Source organism: Thalia democratica, chromosome 3, assembly GCF_965202585.1.
Source record: "Thalia democratica chromosome 3, ktThaDemo2.hap1.1, whole genome shotgun sequence".
Taxonomy (NCBI): Eukaryota; Metazoa; Chordata; class Thaliacea; order Salpida; family Salpidae; genus Thalia; species Thalia democratica.
This window is the reverse complement of record NC_139167.1, coordinates 81,340,397-81,363,847: the sequence shown is the minus strand read 5'-3', so window position 1 is coordinate 81,363,847 and position 23,451 is coordinate 81,340,397. Positions and strand designations below refer to the sequence as shown.

Here is a 23,451-nt window from a genome sequence, read left to right as displayed (position 1 = left end):
ACTATTTTAAACCTATTCAAGATAATTTTAACAACCCAGGTGTCTGTTAAGCATCTATTTTAAACTTTTTGAATAAATCTTCGAAATCTCAGAGTAGTTTTATATCTGTAGTGTAGCTCACTAATGTTTTTTTTTTTTTTGTCTTTTTAAATATTGTGTATTTCTTTAATGATGATATTTTAGTTAGGTATTTAACCTAGATTAGAAACAGATTTTTAAATTTTTTAATTTTAATAAATTTAAGCTGCTTTGATATAACTCAGACATTTTTTGCTTTTAATGTGGCAACCATGAACATAACTAACTAATTACTAATAATGTATTTTATTTAAGTATTTGACCATTAATTATGTTAAAGAATTTGTTTTAGCTTTTCTATAAAAAATAGGTATTAGTTTTATTTAGTTAAATAACTACTACTTTTTTATAAAACTGAAAACGATAAAACTTAGACGCAAAAAAATATTTTCAAATGTTAATACTTTTAAAATATGAAAAAGTGGTTGATAGTATAAAAACTGTATAAAAGTGTCCCAAGAATGTTTTCCAAGCTCAGTTATTATAGATAGTTAGTTTGTAAGTAAGATAAAAAAAACATTAAGTTTAGGTTATAAAGTGTTTAAGAAAGTTAGTATTTTATTAAAACTTAAGTATATTATTCAATATTATATGTTTTGGTTAAAAAAAAAACAAATAGAGAGATCTCAACTGCTGGAGGAGACGTAATATATTTATTCTTTCGAAAATTTATTTTGCAAACTAAGTTTCGGTCAAAGACCTCGTCAGTGCTTAAATAAATCTAAAAAAAGATATGTGACAGTCATGGAAAATGGCATTTAAACAATTAAATTAAAAACAAATTGTTACTGAAAATTTTAACTTAAGAAACTAAACAAATCAAACTTTAATATTAAGACTGAGTTTTAGTAGACGTTACCACATCAACAGCAATAAAATTCCATGAAATTAAAGCTTCAAATCAGTCGATTCCGAAAATAAAATAGTTTACTCTGTGTTTAAGATTGACAGAGATACAAACAATGAAATTAAAAACAAGTAAAATACGTTTTATTATCATTTCTAACCCGTTCATTTCTAACCTGATAATTTTTAACCCGATCATTTCTAACCTGATCATTTCTAAGCCGTTTATTTTTAAGTCGATCGTTTATTACCTAATAAGTAAAGTTTTGTTGTTTTTTAGATTGTTTTAATCAGTATTTATAAAATAACTTATCTTAATTGATTAATCTGAACGAAATTTATCTTGTATTAGAATTTAGTTTACTTGATCTTAATAAAATTTAATGTTTATATAGCTTTAATTAAAATTAATTCTTAATAACTGTTTTGTTACTGTTTTCTTTATTTTGAAATGTTTCATCATGTCAACTTATCTCTAACATATCATGCTTAAATTGAACTTTTTATATCTGGTGCAGTAAGATTTACTAAACTACTTAATCAATTATTTACCTATTGCTTTGTTGAAATCTTCAAGTAAGCTGTTTTTAGTTCATTCAAGTTATACATTCTTGTCGATTAGGTAACTAGAATATATTTTAACACAAGTTTTTATATTAGACTTTTACAGTTGTATTATAAAGATTCAAAAATCTTCAGTACATAGATCTTTATTACAAAGCTATGATATGAGTCTAGCGCAAGCGTTAGACTATTAAATTCTTATTGCAGTTAACTTATTCAGCTTAGATCCAAGGTTTCCATATTAGTGTCAATTTACCTGTGTAGGAGTCTAATACGCACGATGACACTTTTTCACGGCGTCACTTTTGCACAGGTTGATTTTTTTTTGTTAACTTGATTTTTAACTATCACTTTAACCCCCAACCCTCGGTCGGTAACTTTTTTCTCTTTTTACTATTTTAATTTTTACTTTCACTATTAGCCCTAACCCTTACCCTCGGTCAGTAACTTTTTTACTAATTAATCTTTTTTTGCTTGTCATGTTTTACATTTTGTTTTATATAATTTATTTTTTATTTTATATAATAAATTTTGTTAGGTATATTTAATTTTAGTATCGCTGTTAACCCTAATTTTTACCTTCGCTCAGTACCTTTTTTTTTCCAACTTTATTTCGTTTTATATTTTTTATTCTCATGCAAGAGTGACGCCTCGTGCAAAAATGGCTTAGTGCATATTATACCCGTTCCTAATTTACCTTAATTAAAAACTAAACAAAGCATTTAATATCAAGTTAGTATTTTAAAACTAGTCAATTTACTTATTACTACAAAGTACTATGTTTAAAAACTTTAACAACACGAAATCATTAGAAAGATTTATTCAGTAACATCGAGAAAAACTGTCGTAATTTGATCTGCAAAACGAAAATTCAAGCAATCAACTCATTTAACTTCAGAGCAAAACGTAAAATAATTTAGTTAGTACTGCAATCATGATAAAGCACTTCAACAGAAACTGATATTCGAAACAAAATCAACACGATCAAATATTTGGTGCTTGTGGTAACATGTGTGTTCTGTATAATATGTACAAGTGGTGAAAGATGTCTATATATTTGAAAGTTTAGAAATGTTTTGTGCTTTCTTTCTGCAGTCAAGTATTGAAAGAATGGAAACTTATAATGTAGTGATAAGAGAAGTGTGATAAATGGTTTGGAACCATTACTAAATAATACTGGTTGGAACCATTACTAAATGGTACTGGTTGGAACCATTACTAAATGGTACTGGTTGAAACCATTACTAAATGGTACTGGTTGGAACCATTACTAAATGGTACTGGTTGGAACCATTACTAAATGGTACTGGTTGGAACCATTACTAAATGGTACTGGTTGGAACCATTACTAAATGGTACTGGTTGGAACCATTACTAAATGGTACTGGTTGAAACCATTACTAAATGGTACTGGTTGGAACCATTACTAAATAATACTGGTTGGAACCATTACTAAACAGTACTGGTTGGAACCATTACTAAATGGTACTGGTTGGAACCATTACTAAATGGTACTGGTTGGAACCATTACTAAATGGTACTGGTTGTTTAATGGTTGTTAACCATTTTAACCGAACATGGTGTTTTGCTGGTTGTTCTGGTTGTTCGTTTCCTCGAAAAACATGAAATCCTGTAAAAAACAAAAACTTTGTAAAAAAAAATAACCAAATTTTATAAAACTATTAAAATCAAAACTAAAATGACTTTTATTTGATGAAACAACATTTAACATTTTAATAAATTCGATTGTTAAGGAAATAATAAATGTATTACTGAAATTTTTATTTGCAGTTTCTGTTTAAAAACTTTTAACTAATCAAACTAATTTAACTTAATAAGAGAAATTTTGTGAAAATATTAAATTCAAAACTAAAAATTTTAAACTTTTTATTTTATTTATTAACTCAGTTGTCAAGCAAATAACTAAAATTTTCACAAAAAAAAATTTTTGCAGTTGCTAAACGAGTAAAACTCACTTAACTTAACGAGAGGTATTTAAACGTTCAGAAGCAACTTTTTAGTTGTTATTTAAATTATACTTTTTCCCAAGTGATTTTTAAGTCTTTTTGAAAAACAATTGTAAATTTAAAATACCACAAACTCATTTCAACTTTTCTAAAGAAAACAAATTAAGGTTAACAAGATGTAGAAAGTTTAACTTTTAATTAACCAAATAAACAACCAGTAAAAAATTTACAGACCAACTAAAAATCATTAAAAAACAAAAAAAATCATTAAAATTAACCAAGTATCGTCATACAAAATTTAAAATACTCTTTCAGCAGACCAACCAACTCGAAATTGAACTCTACATCAAATAAATATTTTTTTTGTAAAATTTATGCACATGTAAAATAAAACATTCTAACATAACCACAATACATTATTTAAAACAACTAATATATTAAAACATACTAACATAACCACAACACATTATTTAAATCAAACTAACGATGAGCAAGCAAGCGCCGAGGAGACAAGCCTTGGCCTTGACATCGAGGTCCATGGGAAACTGGATGCCGAAGTTGTCGGCGTCGGTGAACATTTCCTTCGCCAGACCGCTCCACTGTTTGCTTATCTTCCCTATCTCCTTGTCGTCCTTGCTTAGAACCTGAAATTTATTTTCTATCAGACAACTTTGCTAACGGCAAGGTTGCCACTCATTTTTTCAAAAGTTTTTCAAGGTTTTTCAAATTTCTTCCAGATTTTCAAAAGTACACATTTTCGGGTCTATTTTTAGTTTAAAGTTAAGTTTAAGGTAAGAAATTGTGTTGAATAATATTAAAACATTGAAAAGATGCTTTAATACTATTTTAAATGTGTTTTTAATAGAAATACTTTTGATGATGTAAAAAAAAGTTTGTTTATATGATAGATTCTTAGAGTCAAATCGAAATTTTACAACTTAACATGTTAAAATTGTTCAAAACTTCAGGTTTTTCAAGGTTTCCAGGAAAAGTGGCAACCCTGTAATGGCCTGCTAAGTAATACACTTTGTACACGCATTTTTATAATATGTTATTTAGTTTAAGATAAACGAAATTTTTTTTTTCTTTGTAGCTTAATACTTGCTTTGATTAATTAAGCTTTTAGCTTATTTGGTTATTAAAATTTCACTTAGAATTTTGTTCACGTGTTAAACTCATATTATTTATTTATATCTTAACGTTAATTCCTATTAAGAGTCTTTTTAGTGGTAAACAATATATCTCTGTTCAACATTACTAAGAGTAAAAAAAATACATTTTTTGTAATAATACATTTCTGTTCAACATTACTAAGAATAAGTGTGTTGTTTACGTGTATAAGTCATATAAAATATTTGCTTGTTTAACTCTTTTATCCCCCTGTCGTCTTACTAAGAGCTTTTTAGGTGATAAAAAATAAAAATGTAACTTTTTTATAGTTGTGTGAAAATGATGATATTTTATATGGGCACAATGGTTTGAGCACAAACTTTTGATACACTTTTTTATAAGAATTCTTGCACACACTGTTGTTATTGGTTTAAATACTTGGGTATTTACAAAAGATTAAACTTTTATTACTTTTTGTATTCTATTTTTAACATTTTATAAAAACATATTTCTTAAGTATTGATGTAAAATTTACACAACTCATACTTAAATCTTAAATGTGAAGCTACTAAATACAAAACTTCACTTTAACTTTTGTGTAAAACTACAACAAACCATCCAATTTATATTATTACGTTATATAAAAAATATTTGATGGGATTTTTTAGAATAAATATAAATAAGATATATAGATAGAAAACGTGTTTCTTTTCTTTAACTACGAATAAATTACAAATTTGTTTTATTTTTTCACTTCATGTCTTTAATTTTTATCTAACTCAAACAACTTGAAAAAATGAAAGTAATTGACAAATAAAAGTCTTTGTTTTAGTTGGTCAGTTAGATAGTTATACAGAACAATAAATTGTAGTAACCAATTTTCAAAGTTTAATAAATCTTAACTATCATTTAACACTAAAAAATGATCACTATTTTAAATTTATAAACTTTATAAAAAATCGTGTTTCAAATATTATACGACTATTTTGTATATTGTTGTTGTTTTAGCTTATTAAAGTCAATTAAAATTCAACTAACCAAAACCTAGTTTTATAGCAAATAACTTAATGTTTTTTTTAAAAAGTGATAATGTTTAGTATTCTGCTTGTATGAACGCAATTTTACAACAATGAAAGTTTTAGTAAAATCCGAAATTCTATTTATGTTGCCAATTCAAATAAAAACAACATTAACATAACAGTTTGTTTTTGTAAGGAGAGAAAATGCTTGACGTGAAGTTTAAACAAGCAACTTTGTTTGATTTTGTTCAAAAAAAAATTTCTGGTTACTGTTAAGTTGCAGTGGTAGCCAGTACAAGGGAGTTTTCAATCAAAAATATGTTAACGATTAACAATGGAACTATTGTGACGTCACAATACATTCCCAAACTTGAAGTGTTCAAGTGTTGCTTGAGACAAATATTTGTTCAATGCAAATCAATAATGGAAATAGAATTAAAATGAAAATAAATTGTGTTTAGGCTAATAGCACTTAATACTACTGATATAAGTAGTTATTTAAAAAAGATAATAATAAACATACTGTCTACATCATTGATTACTACAATTACTACCAAAAAACTTATAAACTAAACACAAAGATAATTTATATTTGCATACAAACAATTTTCTTACTTCCTTACTACTTAATTATACAATAAACAGTTTATAAATCGATTAACAAAACTACAAACTTTTGTAAATTAAAAATAAGTTTTTTAAGTAATAGAGTTACATAACACAAAAAAACTTTCCTAATAATTATGATCTTAATCTTAATCGTTTCTTACTTTATTTTGTGTCAAGAATCAGCCAATACAAGTAACAATTTACTGCATTTCATTACATGTTTTAATATGTTTTTCGCTTCTTAATATATATAAGAAAACATCTACCATTTTAACTAACACGAAATTTTAGTTTTTGTTACAAAATCTAAAAAAAAAAAACTGTGACAATACATTTTAACTAAATGCTGATTATTTTACAGAAAAAAGTTACATCGTAAAATTAAAACATTCAAGTAAGTAACTAATCAATTGTCAATAAAAAATTTTTAGCTATCTAATTATAAGTTATATTTCCACAGATAAAAAACATTTAAAATTTAAATAAATACTTACGCATTTTTTGTTTTTTAAATCATATTTACTATATAAGTATCAAAAATCAATAAGTAAAATAAAAAAAAAACTTTAAATTTACAGTAATTTCTAAGTTTTATTTAGTTAAAAAAAATAACCATTAATTATTATTTCCAATTGAAAAAATTCACGCAATAAGCAGAAAAATGTGTAAAAACAAATAAATATTATGTTTAAAATTGTAAGTTTTATAAAAAAAACAACTGTTTATTACTTAAAAACTAACAAAAAAATAAATAAAAACTAAAAACAAATATTAGCTCACGGTGTTAGCGTGTTAAAGCAAATAAGGAAACCGTTTATCAATAATTAATTATTTTGGAATTTTTAACAGCTGAAAAAAAAAATCAGTTTTTGCAATCTTTTTTAAGTATATTAAGTTTTGGAATTTAAATACTTTTTTAAATTAACTAACTTTAAAAAGTAAAAAAAAAGACTGGCATAACTAAAATAAATTATATTATTAATTACCAGTATGTTCTTCTATAAAAAACCTGTTTTTGTTTCTGTTTTCAACAAAAAACATAAAACCATAAAAACTAAAAGTTGAGACTAAATAACTAAATATTGGCAAATTTACTTTTTGACCGACTCAAAATTTAGTTTTCAGTTACCATTTTAGTGATCAATTTGAATTTGACTGTGTATGAGTACAACAAATTGAGGTGAATTTAGATTGATACATTTACAAAACATCCACTTATATAAGAAAACTTTTTACTAAAGTATTATAAGTAACTTAATTTAAAAATATAATTATTTAATACATATCTAGCATGATGAACTTAATATTAACTGATAAGTTTACAATATTAAACTAATTCACTTTTTACTGATTAGGAAGTTTATATAAACTTAGTATTTTGTATATAATTATTTATTAGGTTATTTTCAAATTAAAAAGAAAATATCTGACTTTTAATCAACATGACAGGGTTGCCAGATGTTTTTGGAAAATTTTCTCCAAGGTTTCAAAATTTCCTTTAGGTTTTTAAAAGTAAAAAACTTTGGGTCTGTTTATAGTTTAAAGTAAAGTTTAAGGTAAGAAACTGTATTAAATATTATAAAAAACATTGAAAAGATATTGTAAATACTGTGAAGCTACTTTAAATGTGTTTTTTAATAAAAAAAATTTTATGATGACAATTTTTTTTATCTTTATGATAAGTTTTTTGTGTCAAGTCTAAATTTTACTACTGAACAAAGTTTCCTTTAGGTTTTTAAAAGTAAAAAACTTTGGGTCTGTTTATAGTTTAAAGTAAAGTTTAAGGTAAGAAACTGTATTAAATAATATAAAAAACATTGAAAAGATATTGTAAATACTGTGAAGCTACTTTAAATATGTTTTTTAATAAAAAAAAATTTGATGATGACAATTTTTTTTATCTTTATGATAAGTTTTTTTGTGTCAAATCTAAATTTTACTACTGAACATGTTAAGTTGTTAAAAATTCCAGGATTTTTTAGTGATTTTTCAAAATTTCAGGTTTTCCAAGTTGTTTTTTCAAAATTCCTTAAACTCCAGGTTTTTAATCCTAAATTGACAAATTCCAGGTTTTTCCAGGTTTCCAGGCAACCCTGACACGAAGAAAAACTACATTTGAGTTTTGAGTATTTGCTTTTAATTTTTAATTATTTAATATAAGTAATGCAACATTTATATAAAACTAAATATGCTTCAATATCTATTTTTGATCATGACTCCGTGCAAGCATACTGTAAATTGACACGATAATCAAATTAAAGTTTGATGGTTGTTTTCTTTTGATAACATAAAACGATTTAGAACTATGAAAAATTTGAAAATAAATAAACTTTTTACCCACAAAAATGCAAGCCCAAAAATTGCTTATTGAAAAATTTTAAATGTAAAAAATTATTAGGTATACTAAAATAAACTAAGGAGTTAGTAAAAATAAAAAACATTGAGGATTTCAAATTTCTCTTCATAGTTTTAGGAAAATTTATTACAGCTATTGCAACAAAAGCCATACTTTTTATCAACTAGCTGAATTGAAATAACCTAGAAAACTCCTTATTTTAAACCGGACAATTCAGAAAAAATAAAATTGTAGTATTAAATTAACCAATCAAGCTAATACATGCCTACCACAACTATTTCATCACAAAATCTATGCTTTTCATTGACGATATGTTTTTAAAGAATATTGTGGCCTACAGCGAAAAATTGATTATCTACTCGAACACATGTAAATGAGACATGTACACATAATAGAATAAGTAGACTGATATACTCTCAATGCAAAAATCTAAATTCCTTTTATTTTTACAAAAAAGTGAATTTTTCTGTTTAAAAATACAAAAAACTGAAATTTTTAGTTATTTTAAACAAGCATTTGTTAAACAAATTTTCATGCGGTTGTACAAGTTAATAAAATACATTTAAAGTACATATATATATTTTAACTCAACATAAACTAATTTATAGAGTTTACGTTTTTGGTACAAATTAAAAACATCATACAAGCTTGGGAAAGTGTAAATTAAGGGTATAGGGAAGTTTAAAGCACTTTTTTAACATTTTGATCTTATTTTAAAGACTTTTACTTTAGCTAACAGTTGCATTTCAACGTATTTTATGCTGAAAACTATTTTTTGAGATATAAGAAGACAAAGTCGAATAGTTCAATAGTCCTTATATAATGAAAGGCGAAGTGAAAAAAGGTAAAAAAAAGGACTACTTCATTAAAAATGTATCTACTACCACAGTTTTTAAGCAGTCTTTCTCAAATTTACTCAGTTAATCATAATTTAGTAGTGAACAATCCTTTTGCAAGAATTATATATAATTTGAGTACTTTTTGTTTAATAAAATATACAAGGTTTTTTTTTGACACAAATTTTTAATTTGTATAATTTTTTAATTTTAATAACAGAAATTTTTCTCGTAATGCAAGAAAACTTCCTATAAATTTGGTTTCCTCAGTACAAAAATGAAGAAGATATACTTTTTTGTGAATTGGTTAGTATTATTGAAAATCGGCGATATAAAAATCTTCGTCTATATGTTTGTAAGAAAAAGTTATTATAGAAAATATAATATCTTATTTGAATTTATATGAAAAAATCTTTTGACTCCCATGTCCAAATACTTATCATTAAAAAATAATTGAAGACAAAAGTGTCACTTTAGCACGTACTAGTACTCATAAAATATTTTAAACCAAATATTTTTATAAAAAACATTTAATATAGTTATTTTTTTGTTTAGATAAAAGACTAAAATTAGAAACAAGCATAGTATGGAAAAAATTTACAATGCAAAACAAGTTTTTATTATAAACTAACAACACTTTTAACAAACAACTTTTTATAAAAACCATGCTTAACAAATACGTGAATGTGTGAGTCATTATGATAGCATAAGCTTCTAACAACGCTTCTATTATTAAAAAAAATTACTAAGTAATTTTAGTAGATTTAATAAAATATTTTGTATTTAATGCGCATACCTGATAAACCATTATATCAAAAATTTATTTATGTGCTAGTTTTAAATTATTTATCAAAAAGATTTGTAAGCATTTAGTTTAATAGAAAAAAAAAAGTGTCTGCTAAATTCTAAACCTTTTGTTTTAAAACTAATCAAAATAAATGTTTTATGTGTTAATTATTTCTCTTAAATAATATGCTAATCTATTGTTTGAATAATTTGGTTAGCTATTTCGAATGATAAACAGAAGCAACTAATAAAAATCATGAATATATGTTACTATACCAAAATAAATAATATCACACAGTATTAAATGTATCTTTTTATTATAATTAATAAATCAATATGTCAAAAAACAGCCCGATAATACTTTAAAAAAAAAATTTAAGGTGTACATTCAAAACTGATTGATAACCTACATTTGGAAACTAAAACTATTTAAAATCAAAGTAGTTAAGGCGTGGCAATTTGCTGCTTGAGTAATTATGTGGTAAATGAAAATTGTGTACATTGTTTAATTGGAATTTGTAGTATCTACTAATTATTACAAACAGTAGTTTTCTGCTTGATCATTATGCGTAATAATGAAATAGGTTGACTTATAATTTGTTTTAAAGAATTTATACATAACAAAACTAACATTCTTTTACCTTTATAGCTTAAACTTAAATAAAACTTAACTACCTGTGATGAAAGGTTTTAAAACTTGTTTAAAATTTATAAATTTTTTAAAACAACTTCATTAAAATAACATAACAAGTTGTATAGTAAAAGCAAATCATACTTATACGCAATTGAATTAGTCAGTACAACAATACAAAGTATTTATGTAAAAAACAATGTTACGTTATGTGAGCAAATAATGCTTTCAAAAATGCTTGAACGACAGTTAATACTTTTTAATCCACCAAAAGTATGTATGTACCACAAATTCATGATATATTTTGAAGTAGAATTATAATGACACATGAAAATTGGATATCGAATATTTTTAACCACAATAGAAGACTGTTTTATTTATTATCAAAGTTTAACTTTTGACTTGTTTTTTTTTTAATTATTTAGGCACATAATACATACTTAAACATTTTAATTTACTAAATACAACAAAATATTAAGTTAGTAAACTTTCAAATTCATTGTTTTAATTTGACTTTAAAAAATATAAACTTTACTTCCTTGACATTTCTATTTAAATAATTCTATATTTAAATGTTTACATTTAGTTCCTTGTAATACGTTGCAATTTTATCAAGTATTTAAATTATAAACTAAGTGGTCAGATATTATAATTTTACAACAAAAGTTTCCTTTACAGATTTTTTTATTTATTTTATGTTTTTTTAAAAACTAATTAAAAATTCTATACACATGATAATTGTTTTCAAAACAACTATAAATATTTTTAACTTCAATTATCTCGTTCAATACCTTTTATTACAAATACATCAAAAATAAAAACAAGTATTTTAAGTTTTAAACCAAAAAAATGCAAACAAATTTTAAAAAACTTTTTAGTAAAGAAAAATATGTACACTGTTCTAACTATTTTGACAAAACTTAAAAACTTAATACATACTGATAACTTGGAAAATTAACTTATTTTTATATTTACTTTGATCTCTTTTATTTAGCTGAAACTTAGGTTTACCTTTCTTCTTACATAACTTAGTTCAGTAGAGTTGGTATTGGAATGCTTAGCACTAAGTCCGTAGCTATATAAATTAAGGCAAATATTTTGAACTAACTTTAACAATCATATTATCTATTACAACAAAAACTAAGGGTAGTCAATGCTGATATCAAAAAAATTTGGATTTACTTAGCAGTTCCCATAACAGCATGAAATGTGTTTAATTTTCTGAAACAAGGTTCTTTGTAAGTTGTAATGGATTTTTTACTTGACTCGCATTAGTAGCATTCTTAATACAATCTACAAAAAATAACTCTGACATAAGCTCAGCGTAAACTTATACTTGAGTAAATTTAGGTTACAAATTACATTCAAACTTTTATAAAATATATATGTAATATACAAAACTAAAACATATACACGAGAATTTAATTTGTAAACAACAAATTACAAGAAATACATATTTTTCATAAATTTTTATACATTTAAAGTTTTTTGTTAACTTTTTTCCGCTATGTCTCTACAAACCAACATATAAAACCAAAAAAATCAAATTTATCACCACCAAATCGTGTTGCTAACAGAATAATGTTTCATCATACCAGAATGCGTTCATTTAACCAGAAAACATAAAAACAACGTGACAAATGTCATAAAACATAATGCCAGAGTAAAATGGTTTCTCTGTTTACACGACAATCTCACAAACCAAAACCTTACAATGTAACGCATTTTTAATATATCAATTTACAACTTTGATGAATTTTAAACAACACAATTTGAAATACTCGTGCTTTTATATATCAAACAAATCAAACCTTGAACTTCTCATCAATTTGAACGTCAAATACTTCTTAATTTATCTTTTATAACAACAAAACCTTGAACTCAAACTCTGAACTCCACTTATTATTGAAATATATTAAGCTTCAAGTTCGACAATTTTTAAATGATCATATATATTTCAAAATACTCATGTTTTCACCAACTAAACAAACACTGTTCAAACCTTGAACTCGACATCACCGAATCCGCACGTGCAGAACGGTCCGTCAATCTTGAGTATGGTGTGGTCGTCGTCGTCCTCTATTTCGAACTTGGGAAAGAACGGGTCCCATTTCTGCTTGATCTTGCCGATCTTGTTGCCCGGCGGCGAGGAGATCTCCATCTGTATTTGAAGATTATTGTAATTTACAGTTTATTTGTGATTTATTTTAGCGAAATGATTAATGCTTGTGCACCAATTTGTAGTTTCCAGCAAAAGGAATTTTTCGTATACGTAACATTTCGTATCCTTAATATTAATTTAAGTTGCTGTTTGTTACTGTTCTTTATTTTTCTGCCTTAGTTGTTGATTGGTAAAGCTTTGTGTTTCACAGTTTGTGTGAGTTATACTGGCAAACCAAATTTCTAGAATGGCGTAATGATATAAATAATTTTATCTTTTTATTAAAAATTGTATGAAAAACTAATACTTGTAATTTACAGTTTGTTTGTGGTTTCTATCAATATTAGCGAAACGTTTAATGTTTATGAATCAATTTTTTGTTTCAAGCAAGAGATCGCGTAACACTCCGTTTCATTTATTTTTATTAAAGTTGTTGTTTATTACTGTTCTTCATTTTTATGCATTGGTTGTTAATTTTTAAAATAATTTCTAAAGGAGTCATGCAGAAAAGAAGATGAACGTTTAAAAATATCTTTTTAATTGGTCTAGTGGCTTTAGTGATTTGAAGAAGGTCGCAAGAACCTATGATATTAGTTGTGAGTGTATGAATATAATTAGTAATTGTATGAAAGCAAAATTTACAATTATTTTTATGTTTTAGAAACAGCAGTCTTTAGTTGTGAAGTAGTTGTATCTACTTTGAGATATTCTAAAAACTACCTAATTCTAGGTTTAAAAAACCTAACTCTATTACTGTGCTTAAACAATTATATTGTAAATATATATATTGTAAATGTAATAACTTAATTGAAAATATAAACAAAAAATTGAAGAATTTTAAATTTTCATAAACTGTATTTTAAAACCAGGTAAATAAAGTTTATAAAATTTACTCAAAAAAGTACTTTATAACGGTAAATAAAAGCAAAAAAACTGAAAGCAAATGCGTAGGTAGTGCTATAATCACAAAGCTAGAAAAGCCGCTTAAACTTTTCATTGTACTTTTGATTAAATTTTCACGCATGTATTTTTCACACATGTATTTTTCAAACATTTATTAAAAAACTTGTTGTTAGCCTAGTTTTTGATTAAAAAAAGTGATCGTGCATAACCAACATGGTCAGTTTAGTTAAAGAAAATGAAAAGACATTATTGGAAACCAGCTAACAGTTTTATATGACATAAAAATAGTAAAAAAGTAAAACTTTTATTTCATAAAACTTCTAGTCAAGAAATGTACTAAAATGATTGATTTATTCCGATTTTGTGTGTCAAAATGCAATTTGCAACAATTTCAAAATCAACAAAAAGTTTAATATCTAAATTTCGTTTTAAATTCTAGAAACTATGTATTGTTTGTGAACAGTTGCTAAGTGCAAACTTTATTATTTTAAAATATATATCGTCAGCCACGCCTATTGTATTGTTTGTGAAAAGTATTACCCTTAGTACACACATTGAAAATTTTACAATTGTTAAGTTAGAAAAATCTTAATACTGTAAAATTATTGACTCAAAAGATAAGTATAATGTTTTTATAGACTTGTTATCAATTTAAGTAAATTTAAATTCATTCAATTTCTAAATATTTTGTTTAATAAATAATAAAATATCCTATTGTTTTCATATGCGGACATAAAATTAATGTTTTTTTAAACTTTTACAACAAGAAAAAACTGAACACAACAGTAAACAAAACAAGGAAATACAGGAAACTGTAAACACAAGAGAATTTACTCCCCAAATTTCACAATGAAAATTTTTTGATGTAAATAATTTATCTATTATGCATTTAAAATCGTACAATTGCCCAAGGCTGTCAAACTGTTCTTGTCATAAAATACCGTTGAACTAATACTTAAAACACCTTTACATTTATGTATTTTACTCAGAAAAAAGAACACAAAAGTTGGCACTTATTTGGTAGAAAGTCGCAGTTAAAAACAAGTTGACAAAACATTGTTAAAACAGCACATAAAATCAACAATAAAAGCTAAATAAATAAATAAATTGTTTGAACAGTTTACGATGTTCAAAGTATCATTGAAACAGTTCGACTTATAATAAAAAAAGTTCTAAATTTTAAATGTTATAAAATAAATTTGTTTCAACTTATTATAAAACATTAAGAATTAACATACTGAGAACTTCAATTGATAACAAAATAAGTTCTACTTTATCAACACAGTTTTAATAAAATGCTATTTTATAAAGCATGATTTTGTAAAAAGAAAATCCAGCACATATTATTTACGAAGCTTTTAGAGAAGCTTCTACAAAAGCTCTCATTGGACTAGTTTTATCTTTAATGATATAAAAACAAAACTTTTGATAAATAACTTTTTTACGGAAAACTTAAAAGCCCAGAAATCTATAAATTCATACTTGCACTTAACTTTATTAGGCCAGCATATTGATTTTGGATTGTGTAACTTAAAACATCACTTCTTTCAAAATTAAATCAATATAAAATGGGTTGGTATCACTTTAAGACGCTTAATAAAATTCGCATGAAATAGCTAATGTTAAAATAAAGCTAATTTGGTTTTGATCAAAGGATAGCTTAATTATTTCTAAAAATAATACCATGTAAAAATATTGACTGTTTAAAATATAATTTCACTAAAATCACATGTGATTAATAAATTGTTTTTTTTTTTGCACTAGCTTGAAAAAAAAATAAACTTCATCAAAATACATTTTAAACTATCAACCCAATAGTTGTAAGTAAAAATTTAATTTCTTTTACAACTAAATATAATAAAAGTAATTAAAACGTTTAAAGTGATGGTTCAAATATTATTGGTATTCAAATTTTGGTGGGCATAGTTAACTTTCAGATGTCAATTAAGTTAAAATATACTAACAGCTGCATTATAAACTTTACGCTAGTACATACTACCGTATGTAAGTATTTCTTAAGTCTATGTTACTGTTACATTATTTTGAAAAATTAAAAGTTTGTTCTTACACAAAAATAATATACTAAACATCGCCTGTTTTTAAAAAATTTTAGCAAGCATGGGAGTATACTTAGTTTTAGACAAAATAAATCGATTTTAAAATATTGGCCTGTAAGGTGCTAGTATAAACTAGAATTTCTAGGGTTTGTAATAAGGGCATGGAGTTTTAAAAAGGGGTGAGATTATGAAAAACAGTTTAGGACTTTACCACCCAAACAAACTTATTACATTTGAAAGAGTCTAACAAGTAACATTATAAAACTTGCATTAGTTGTAAAAAATCAACCTCTTGCAAACAGACACCTTTTGTAATAAGTATAAACTTACATAATTGTATTTTATTATAACACGCAATGCAACGAACCTCCTGCAAGCAGCACGGGAACCAGCACGAGGTGCACCTGAAAGGCCGTTCCAGATGAATGACTTCCTGCTGGTTGTTGTCCAGTATCTTCATGTCGAACGCTCTGATTGGCCCGCAGCACTGCCTGCGAACGTTTGATTGGTTATTTGCTAGTTGTGTTGCGGTGAGATTTAAAAAATTACGTGCAACATATTTTTGTAAAAATTCGAAAGAAGCTGAATACACATATGAAATGAGGAATGTACATTACATCAGTACACATATTTAACCTGGATAAAGTAAATAACATAACATGTTTCATATAAAGCTAGTCACACAAAACTTGATTGTTTTTAAGGATGTTGTTACAAAATTTAATATTTTATACCATTAACTAAAGTTTAATATAATTATTGTTGTACTACATTCGAAACAGAGAAGAAAATCATATTGAATAAAACCTGTGATTACATGTTTTTGTTCTTCAAAGATATAGCAACGAATATTTTAACTGAATATTTGTACCGAAGTTTAAGAAAAATTAAATAACAAGTTAAAATAAAGCTAGTTATAACAAAACTAAACAGTTTTTAGGGAGATCGTTACTTCATGTTGATCTTCATAGCATTCAGTTAATATTTTAATTTTATACAAATTTTATTGTAAAACATTTGAAAAAAGTAAGAATATGTATACTACTTTGTAGACTTGTTCTTAATAAATAATAATCTACTAAACTATATTTGAAAATAACTTGTAAACTTCAAAAGTAGATTTATAATTCTGATAAAATATATGATTTTTTTAAAAGTTTAAACTATTTACTTAAAAACGAATCATTGTAATTCTTGAGCAATTGAAGTTGACAGCTAAATGAATAAATTATATAAGTTATTTTATTTTATTAAACTAAAACTAGTACCTTTAAAACTGTTTTTATAAAACCATTTACAATTTCATTTTTAAAACTTGAGAATCATATTTTTTCAGTAACAAAATGTTTTTTTTTAATTTTATTATTTTTGTTTTAAAAGACATTTACAACTTAACCGTGTTTTAAAGAAAAAATATTATTCAACTAGAAAATATCATAAATTACTTTAATACTGATTAAACGTTCACTTCTTTATAGCAAAAAAATAAACTTAGTTTTGCAAGACAAAGAAACATTAATTTTACAGAATTATCATTTTATTTAATAGTTAACAAAACTCAACAAAAGTATTTTTTTTTCTCAAATTTCAGGTTTCTTTATCATAAGTTGTCAAACTCCAGGTTTTTCCAGGATTTTTGGCAACCCAGCTCACTTAGTATGAAGTGAAGTAAATATTACTAAGCACAAAATATCTATGTTTAACTTAACCATAAATTAAATAAAGATAACTGCCCATTAAAAGGTAATTGTTTAATTAAAATGTAATTTATAAAGTTAAAGTTGAAAGTAAGGGCCAAGATAAAATTTTTATCGGAAGTACAGAAGGTAGTTTCAAGGATAGATATGCTAACCATAAACATACTTTTAAAAATATAAATAAAAAACAAAGCACGCGTTTATCGGATTATGTCTGGAGATTTTTTCACAGGTACGGTAAAAGGCCGAACATGGAGTGGAGTATTGTTTCAAAAATCAAACATGCATCCAACGGAGTAAGTAGAATTTGCCCAACTTGCAATACAGAAAGAGCAGTAATTGCAGCAGAAGATAAAGACCTACTTCTGAATAAGCGGCAAGATTTATCGAATATTTGTCCCCACAACCGACGATTCTACTTTAAATAACTCTGTCTACTTTTGTACTAATTTATTTCGCAACACTCACATTACAATCACATACACTTGCAAGTTTAATACTTCATGTTTTTAAGCTCTATAAATTATTGACCAATTTGTTAAATTTATTATGACGTAACATTTCTGCACAACTCAATTTAATTTTCATTTTAAAAACTTGCCTATTCTCAGAGCTTTTTGAGGTTAGTGCCTACTTTCATTAATTTTGTATTTTGTGTAGACCATTTTATAATTTTATGTTTTTATCCAAAACTTTGTTTTTAAACCATAAAGTTCATTTATAGTTACTACCTACATAAACACTATACATAATTATACATGCCTTTTCTGCTTTTTTCTAATGTGTGTTAATATTTTATAGACTTCGTAGATCTGTTCTTAAATTTATTTGAGAGCAGTGAAACGCCGTTAGTTGAAATAAAGTTTTAGCACAAGAACATCTGTGGTATATATTCCGATAAGCTTAGCTTATCAGGATCTCCAGGATTTAACGCCTTTTAAAGTTACATCTTATGTTTAACTTAATGTAGTTCGTTATTTTAATTGAAAGTTTCGTTAAAAAAGGCAAACATACCTCGTGCAGCAGTCAGTGTCTTCAACAGCGAAGTAAACGTTCTGACCGAGAGAGTTCTTTATCTGGTACTTGTTGGCAGTTTCGAAACCCGTAAAAGCTGCGAATTGTGAGTTGGTCGGTGTTTTTAAAATTTAATTAATCATGGATTTAACGAATTAAAGGAAACTATTTGCTTATTCTTATTGCATTACATAGTAATCTAAAATTTTGTTTAAAAATTAAAAATGTGCGTTCGTAAATGCGTCAAAATCTTATTTAATTTATCAAAAAAGTAAGACTTTGACGTATTTTTATCCCATGTGTAGCTTAATTGTTAAAATGCATTAATTTTATCACTACAACAATAATATTATAATCTTAAAAATAAAATATCAAATAATCATCGTTTTTAATTTAGTACTTTTAACAAAGTAAAAGTTTTAATAAAAAATATATCAAATTAACTTTTATGTAAGAAACATTTTTCATTGACAGCTATTGATGTGAGTCATCAAAACTTGGCCTGAGTCATATACAAGTAAAGCTACTTTATAAACTAACATTAGTTAGCTTAACTTTATAAGCTAGGAATACTAATTAGTAAGTTAGTTTCTTAATTATAACTTTGTTGTCATAAAAGCACTAATATAGCTGTAACTGTCCACATGATTATTATTTTTACATGCTGTTTATACACTGTAGTTTAACTAACAACTAGGTTAAGTATTTTTTATAATAATAAACTAATAAATTGAAAATCTTCCATTGAATTGTATAAGAGTAAAAATAGTTGTTGCCTTGATGCTTTTAAATATAATAGTTTTACAGAATTTGATAAACGTACAAAAAAATTTTACAGCAGACTTGACACTTTTACATACTAAGCTTCATCTATATCAATTCTCAACAGTTGGCAAACTTCTAAAACTTAGTAAATAATTCATTTAATTTCACCTAGGTTACATAAACTTTGCCTTACTTTGGAACTCAAAACATCTAAGACATCAGTATCTGGTATAAAGAATTATAAATAAAACTGTTAAAATGTTACATATTTTCTTAATTTCAAATTGAAACTTTTAAATTGAAGGAGTTGTAAAACTGATGTTTGATATTAGGTTTATAAACTACTACTGTGTTTGATTGTAGCTGATCAAAAAAAAGTCTACTTTGACATGTAATTTTTACAAATTTATTCTTAAGGAGCTAATCTGTTAGAAGAAAAAAAAACACTAGTAAAACACTAATAAAAAAGACTTTTTATAGAGTTAAAGTGTATTCTATAAAAGGCAATGTGCTAAGTATTTATAAAAAATATAGTTGTTTTAATGTAATTTTTTAATTAATATACTTTTAATAAGTTAAAAAATTAATTAATGCATAAATAGAGGTGTAAACGAATGTATTTTTTATCTGAAATTGTTAATGGTTTATTAAAGTAAAGAAAATATAATTTAAAAAAAAATGTTACCTTCCAAAAGTTCAACTTTTTGCTGCACCAAGAGCTGATCAATCTGAAAAAAAAAAAACATTAATTTTAACAGTTGTTTGAATTAAACAAGTTTTTAAATAAAATAGCCTATTATTTTTTTAAAGCACTTATTTTTTTACATAAAATGATTTATTTAAATATGGTTGTAAAAATCAATGTTTGTTTTTACTTTGTATTTCAAAAATGTTTCTATCTTTAGCAATTTTATAGTTTGGATAAAAACTTACAAAGTGAAGTCAATTTAAATAAAAGAAATAATCCCCTTAATATTGATACTATAAAAAGAAATCAACTTGTAAATAGATTTGTTAAAGACTGTTTTAAATTATTAAAACTTTGTATTTAACAACTAAAGTTAAAATGGCTTAATATAAAAAGTTTAATCTATATCCTATGTCTAAACATCTTAATCTATGTACTTTTGACAAAATGATGTAAAGCAATTGTATCCTAATTTTAGAAGTTAATAAAATGGAATAGCAAATAAATAACTTTAATTTTTTATCAGTATCATATGATATTTTGAGAGGTTTATGTATAAACATTCATACACCCAACAAACAACTGAAAATAAGATGTAAACAGATAAGATATATGTATATATATATATATATATATATATATACAAAACTCTTCAAAAAACTTAAAGAACATAAGATAAGTAAATAAGTGTCCTTAAGTGTATTCTAGCAACAAGTTGGCTACCTGAGTGAGGTACTCAAGACCAGGTGGACAACCGGGTATGGTTGTCGGGGCCGGCATCCACTGGGCTTGTTGAGGGGCAGGCGCGTAACCCGGGGCTGGTTGGTAACCAGGTTGAGGCTGCGGGTAACCTGGAAACATAATTGATTGTTTCAAACTATTATTGTGTAAACAATTCTCAGTTATTGGAAACTATTACAAATTTACTGAAATAGAAAGTAAAAATATCAAAATTGTAGTAACAAAACACAGACCTTAAAATCAATCACCACAACTCATTATACTAAGTAATAACCTTAATATTATCTTAAACAACAAAAGTGAGATATTTTCTGTTAGTAACAACTCAACTTATTAAACTTTTATAATTTCAATATCTTTAATGTAAAAAGTTATTTATATAATTTTTCTTAATTTCAAAACCTTGTTGCGGTGGTGGGTATGCCCCTTGCGGCGGAGGATAAGCGCCTCCTGGTGGCGGTGGTGGGTACGCACCAGCCTGTTGTGGGGGAGGGTAATACCCCGGTTGTTGTGGTGGCGGGTAGTAACCAGCGGGTGGCGCCCCAGCAGCAGGTTGCATTGGAGGTGGTGCCCCAGCTTGAGGCGGTGGTGCTATAATTTTTTGTATAGTAATTATAAAAAATTCAAAATTACTTTGCTTTAATGACATTATCAAGTCAATATGAACATCTAAATGCTAGCTGGTTAATTAGGAGGAAAGTATTTTAATTTTTAGTTTTGATGGATTTTAAAACGTCACATTCAAATTTTGCTTATATACTTTTAACCTTCAAGTCCTGATGTATGTTATATAGAATATTTCATTTTTAAAACATTGAAATAGTGTTGCTTCTATATCACTATAAAGCTAATACAGAGTTATCATTCTTTGAGCCAAAAAAAAATGTACTGAGTTATTCTGAGTATACGGCAACCCTTTTAACATGAACATTTAAATGCCAGCTGGTTAAATAGGTGGGTTTTTTTTTTGGAGGATTTTAAAATGTATCATTTTAATTTTTTTTATACACTTGTAAACTTAAAATAATTCAAATTTAAAAGTAAGTTTTAATTCATTAGAAAACATACACAAAAAGTAACTTAAGTTTTTTGATTATAAAATGTATATTTATATAAACTATTTGCACTAATTTATTTTACTAGTTGATACATACAAAAAAAAAGCTTAACCTATCCATTATTTTTTTACTTAAATAACATGTTATGTTTTTTTTTTTTACTTTAAAAATTCTACCAAATATTGCTTTAGTATGTATTTTATTTAAACTTTGGATTTTCTTACACTAGTTTAGAAGTTTTTATGAAACAAAAAAATATATATATAACAACAAAAAATTTCATAAATCAAAAACTTACGTTTTTCAGCCATTCTTGCTCCAGATACAAGTAAGTTTATTCTACCTAAATGTAGTTAAATACACTGAAAATTGTTAAGTGTTTAAAATTTAATATTATTTTTTTACTAACTACTCAACTTTCAAATATATTAGTTTTCCTTCAGATTTAAAAACTTAACTATAACATTTACACAATTAATTAAAACAAAAAAGTTCAAACAATTTTTTTTATTAGAATTCCAGCTCAAAAAAAGTGTTCTGTCTGATTTAATTGCCATATCCAGTCAAAACTTCCCAAGATCTGAATCCAACCAGGTTAAAAAAAAAGTTAGTAAGTTATTTCCAGATCAGGGGGGATCCAGATATTGGAACTGTAGAACACTGGTTCAAAGATTTGTGGCTTTGACCAGACACAACAGACATAAATACCAACAAATTTGTACTTGACAAAATAAATAATTGTAAAAAAATATAAAACAAATACCTTACTTTACAAAACAAACATACACTACAGAAGCAGAATGTACAAATGATGACTCAGTTTATCAACAAAGTGATTACATAGTTGAGTAAATTTGTTTAGAATTAAATAATTGAGTGATTTCCTCAAACCAATTTTAGCACAATTAAATTATTTAAACTTAGTCAAACTTTAATTATTTAGTTTTGCTCAACTAGTTCATATTAAAACAAACTAAAAATTAAATACATAACTTAAGAAATCTATTTTTTATTAAGTTTTTATGAGTTTTTATGAAGTCCAATGCTAAAACATACTCTTGTAATCATACAAACTGATTTTTATTTAGTAATTGAGAAAACTGCTGGATCATAAAAATTATGAATGTAATAAATGCACTTTTAAATGAACTACTCTTGTATGTTGTTTTAAACTGAAAAAGTACAGTTTTAGCAAACTTGTTAACAACATTTTTCTAAAACTTAACATTTCAAAATATTTACTTATAGAACCAATACCAACTAATGGTTTTCTTAAAATATTTTTACTTCTTATGTATTCTTACTTATGTTATTAATTGTTTTTATAATGATGTATTTCCTAAAATCATTAAATCAGTTGTAATTTAAGTACACAGTACAACAAAATGTGTAAAATTATGTTTTTATACAAATACTACACAAAATTTTTAAATAGTAAAATGATAATGCTTTTTTTAGTAAACAAAGTATTCATGTACTAAGATGTGTTAAAATATGAAAAGAGCACACTTACTGATATTAAGTAAAACACTTATTTAATTATTAATCAAAACTACTTATTTATC

General features: G+C 25.3%; 1 protein-coding gene across 1 annotated transcript; it reads right to left on the bottom strand.

The window, feature by feature from the left end:
* Positions 1–2,293: 2,293 nt before the first annotated feature.
* Positions 2,294–22,250, bottom strand: LOC145831579 (phospholipid scramblase 2-like). Its single transcript, XM_082938879.1, has 9 exons — positions 22,185–22,250; positions 21,231–21,419; positions 20,811–20,938; positions 20,085–20,127; positions 18,635–18,731; positions 16,291–16,414; positions 12,805–12,963; positions 3,941–4,099; positions 2,294–3,118 (listed from the first exon to the last, which is right to left on the bottom strand). Exons 1-9 carry the CDS (start codon positions 22,195–22,197, stop codon positions 3,056–3,058), a joined length of 975 nt encoding a protein of 324 aa, XP_082795005.1. The 5' UTR covers positions 22,198–22,250; the 3' UTR covers positions 2,294–3,055.
* Positions 22,251–23,451: the final 1,201 nt, after the last annotated feature.

Coding starts and splice junctions, on each gene's coding strand:
- LOC145831579 (XM_082938879.1), bottom strand. Junction 12,964..16,290: donor TCCCGTGCTGCTTGCAGGAG/GTTCGTTGCATT, acceptor CTTCAAATACAG/ATGGAGATCTCCTCGCCGCC. Junction 4,100..12,804: donor TCGGTGATGTCGAGTTCAAG/GTTTGAACAGTG, acceptor AATAAATTTCAG/GTTCTAAGCAAGGACGACAA.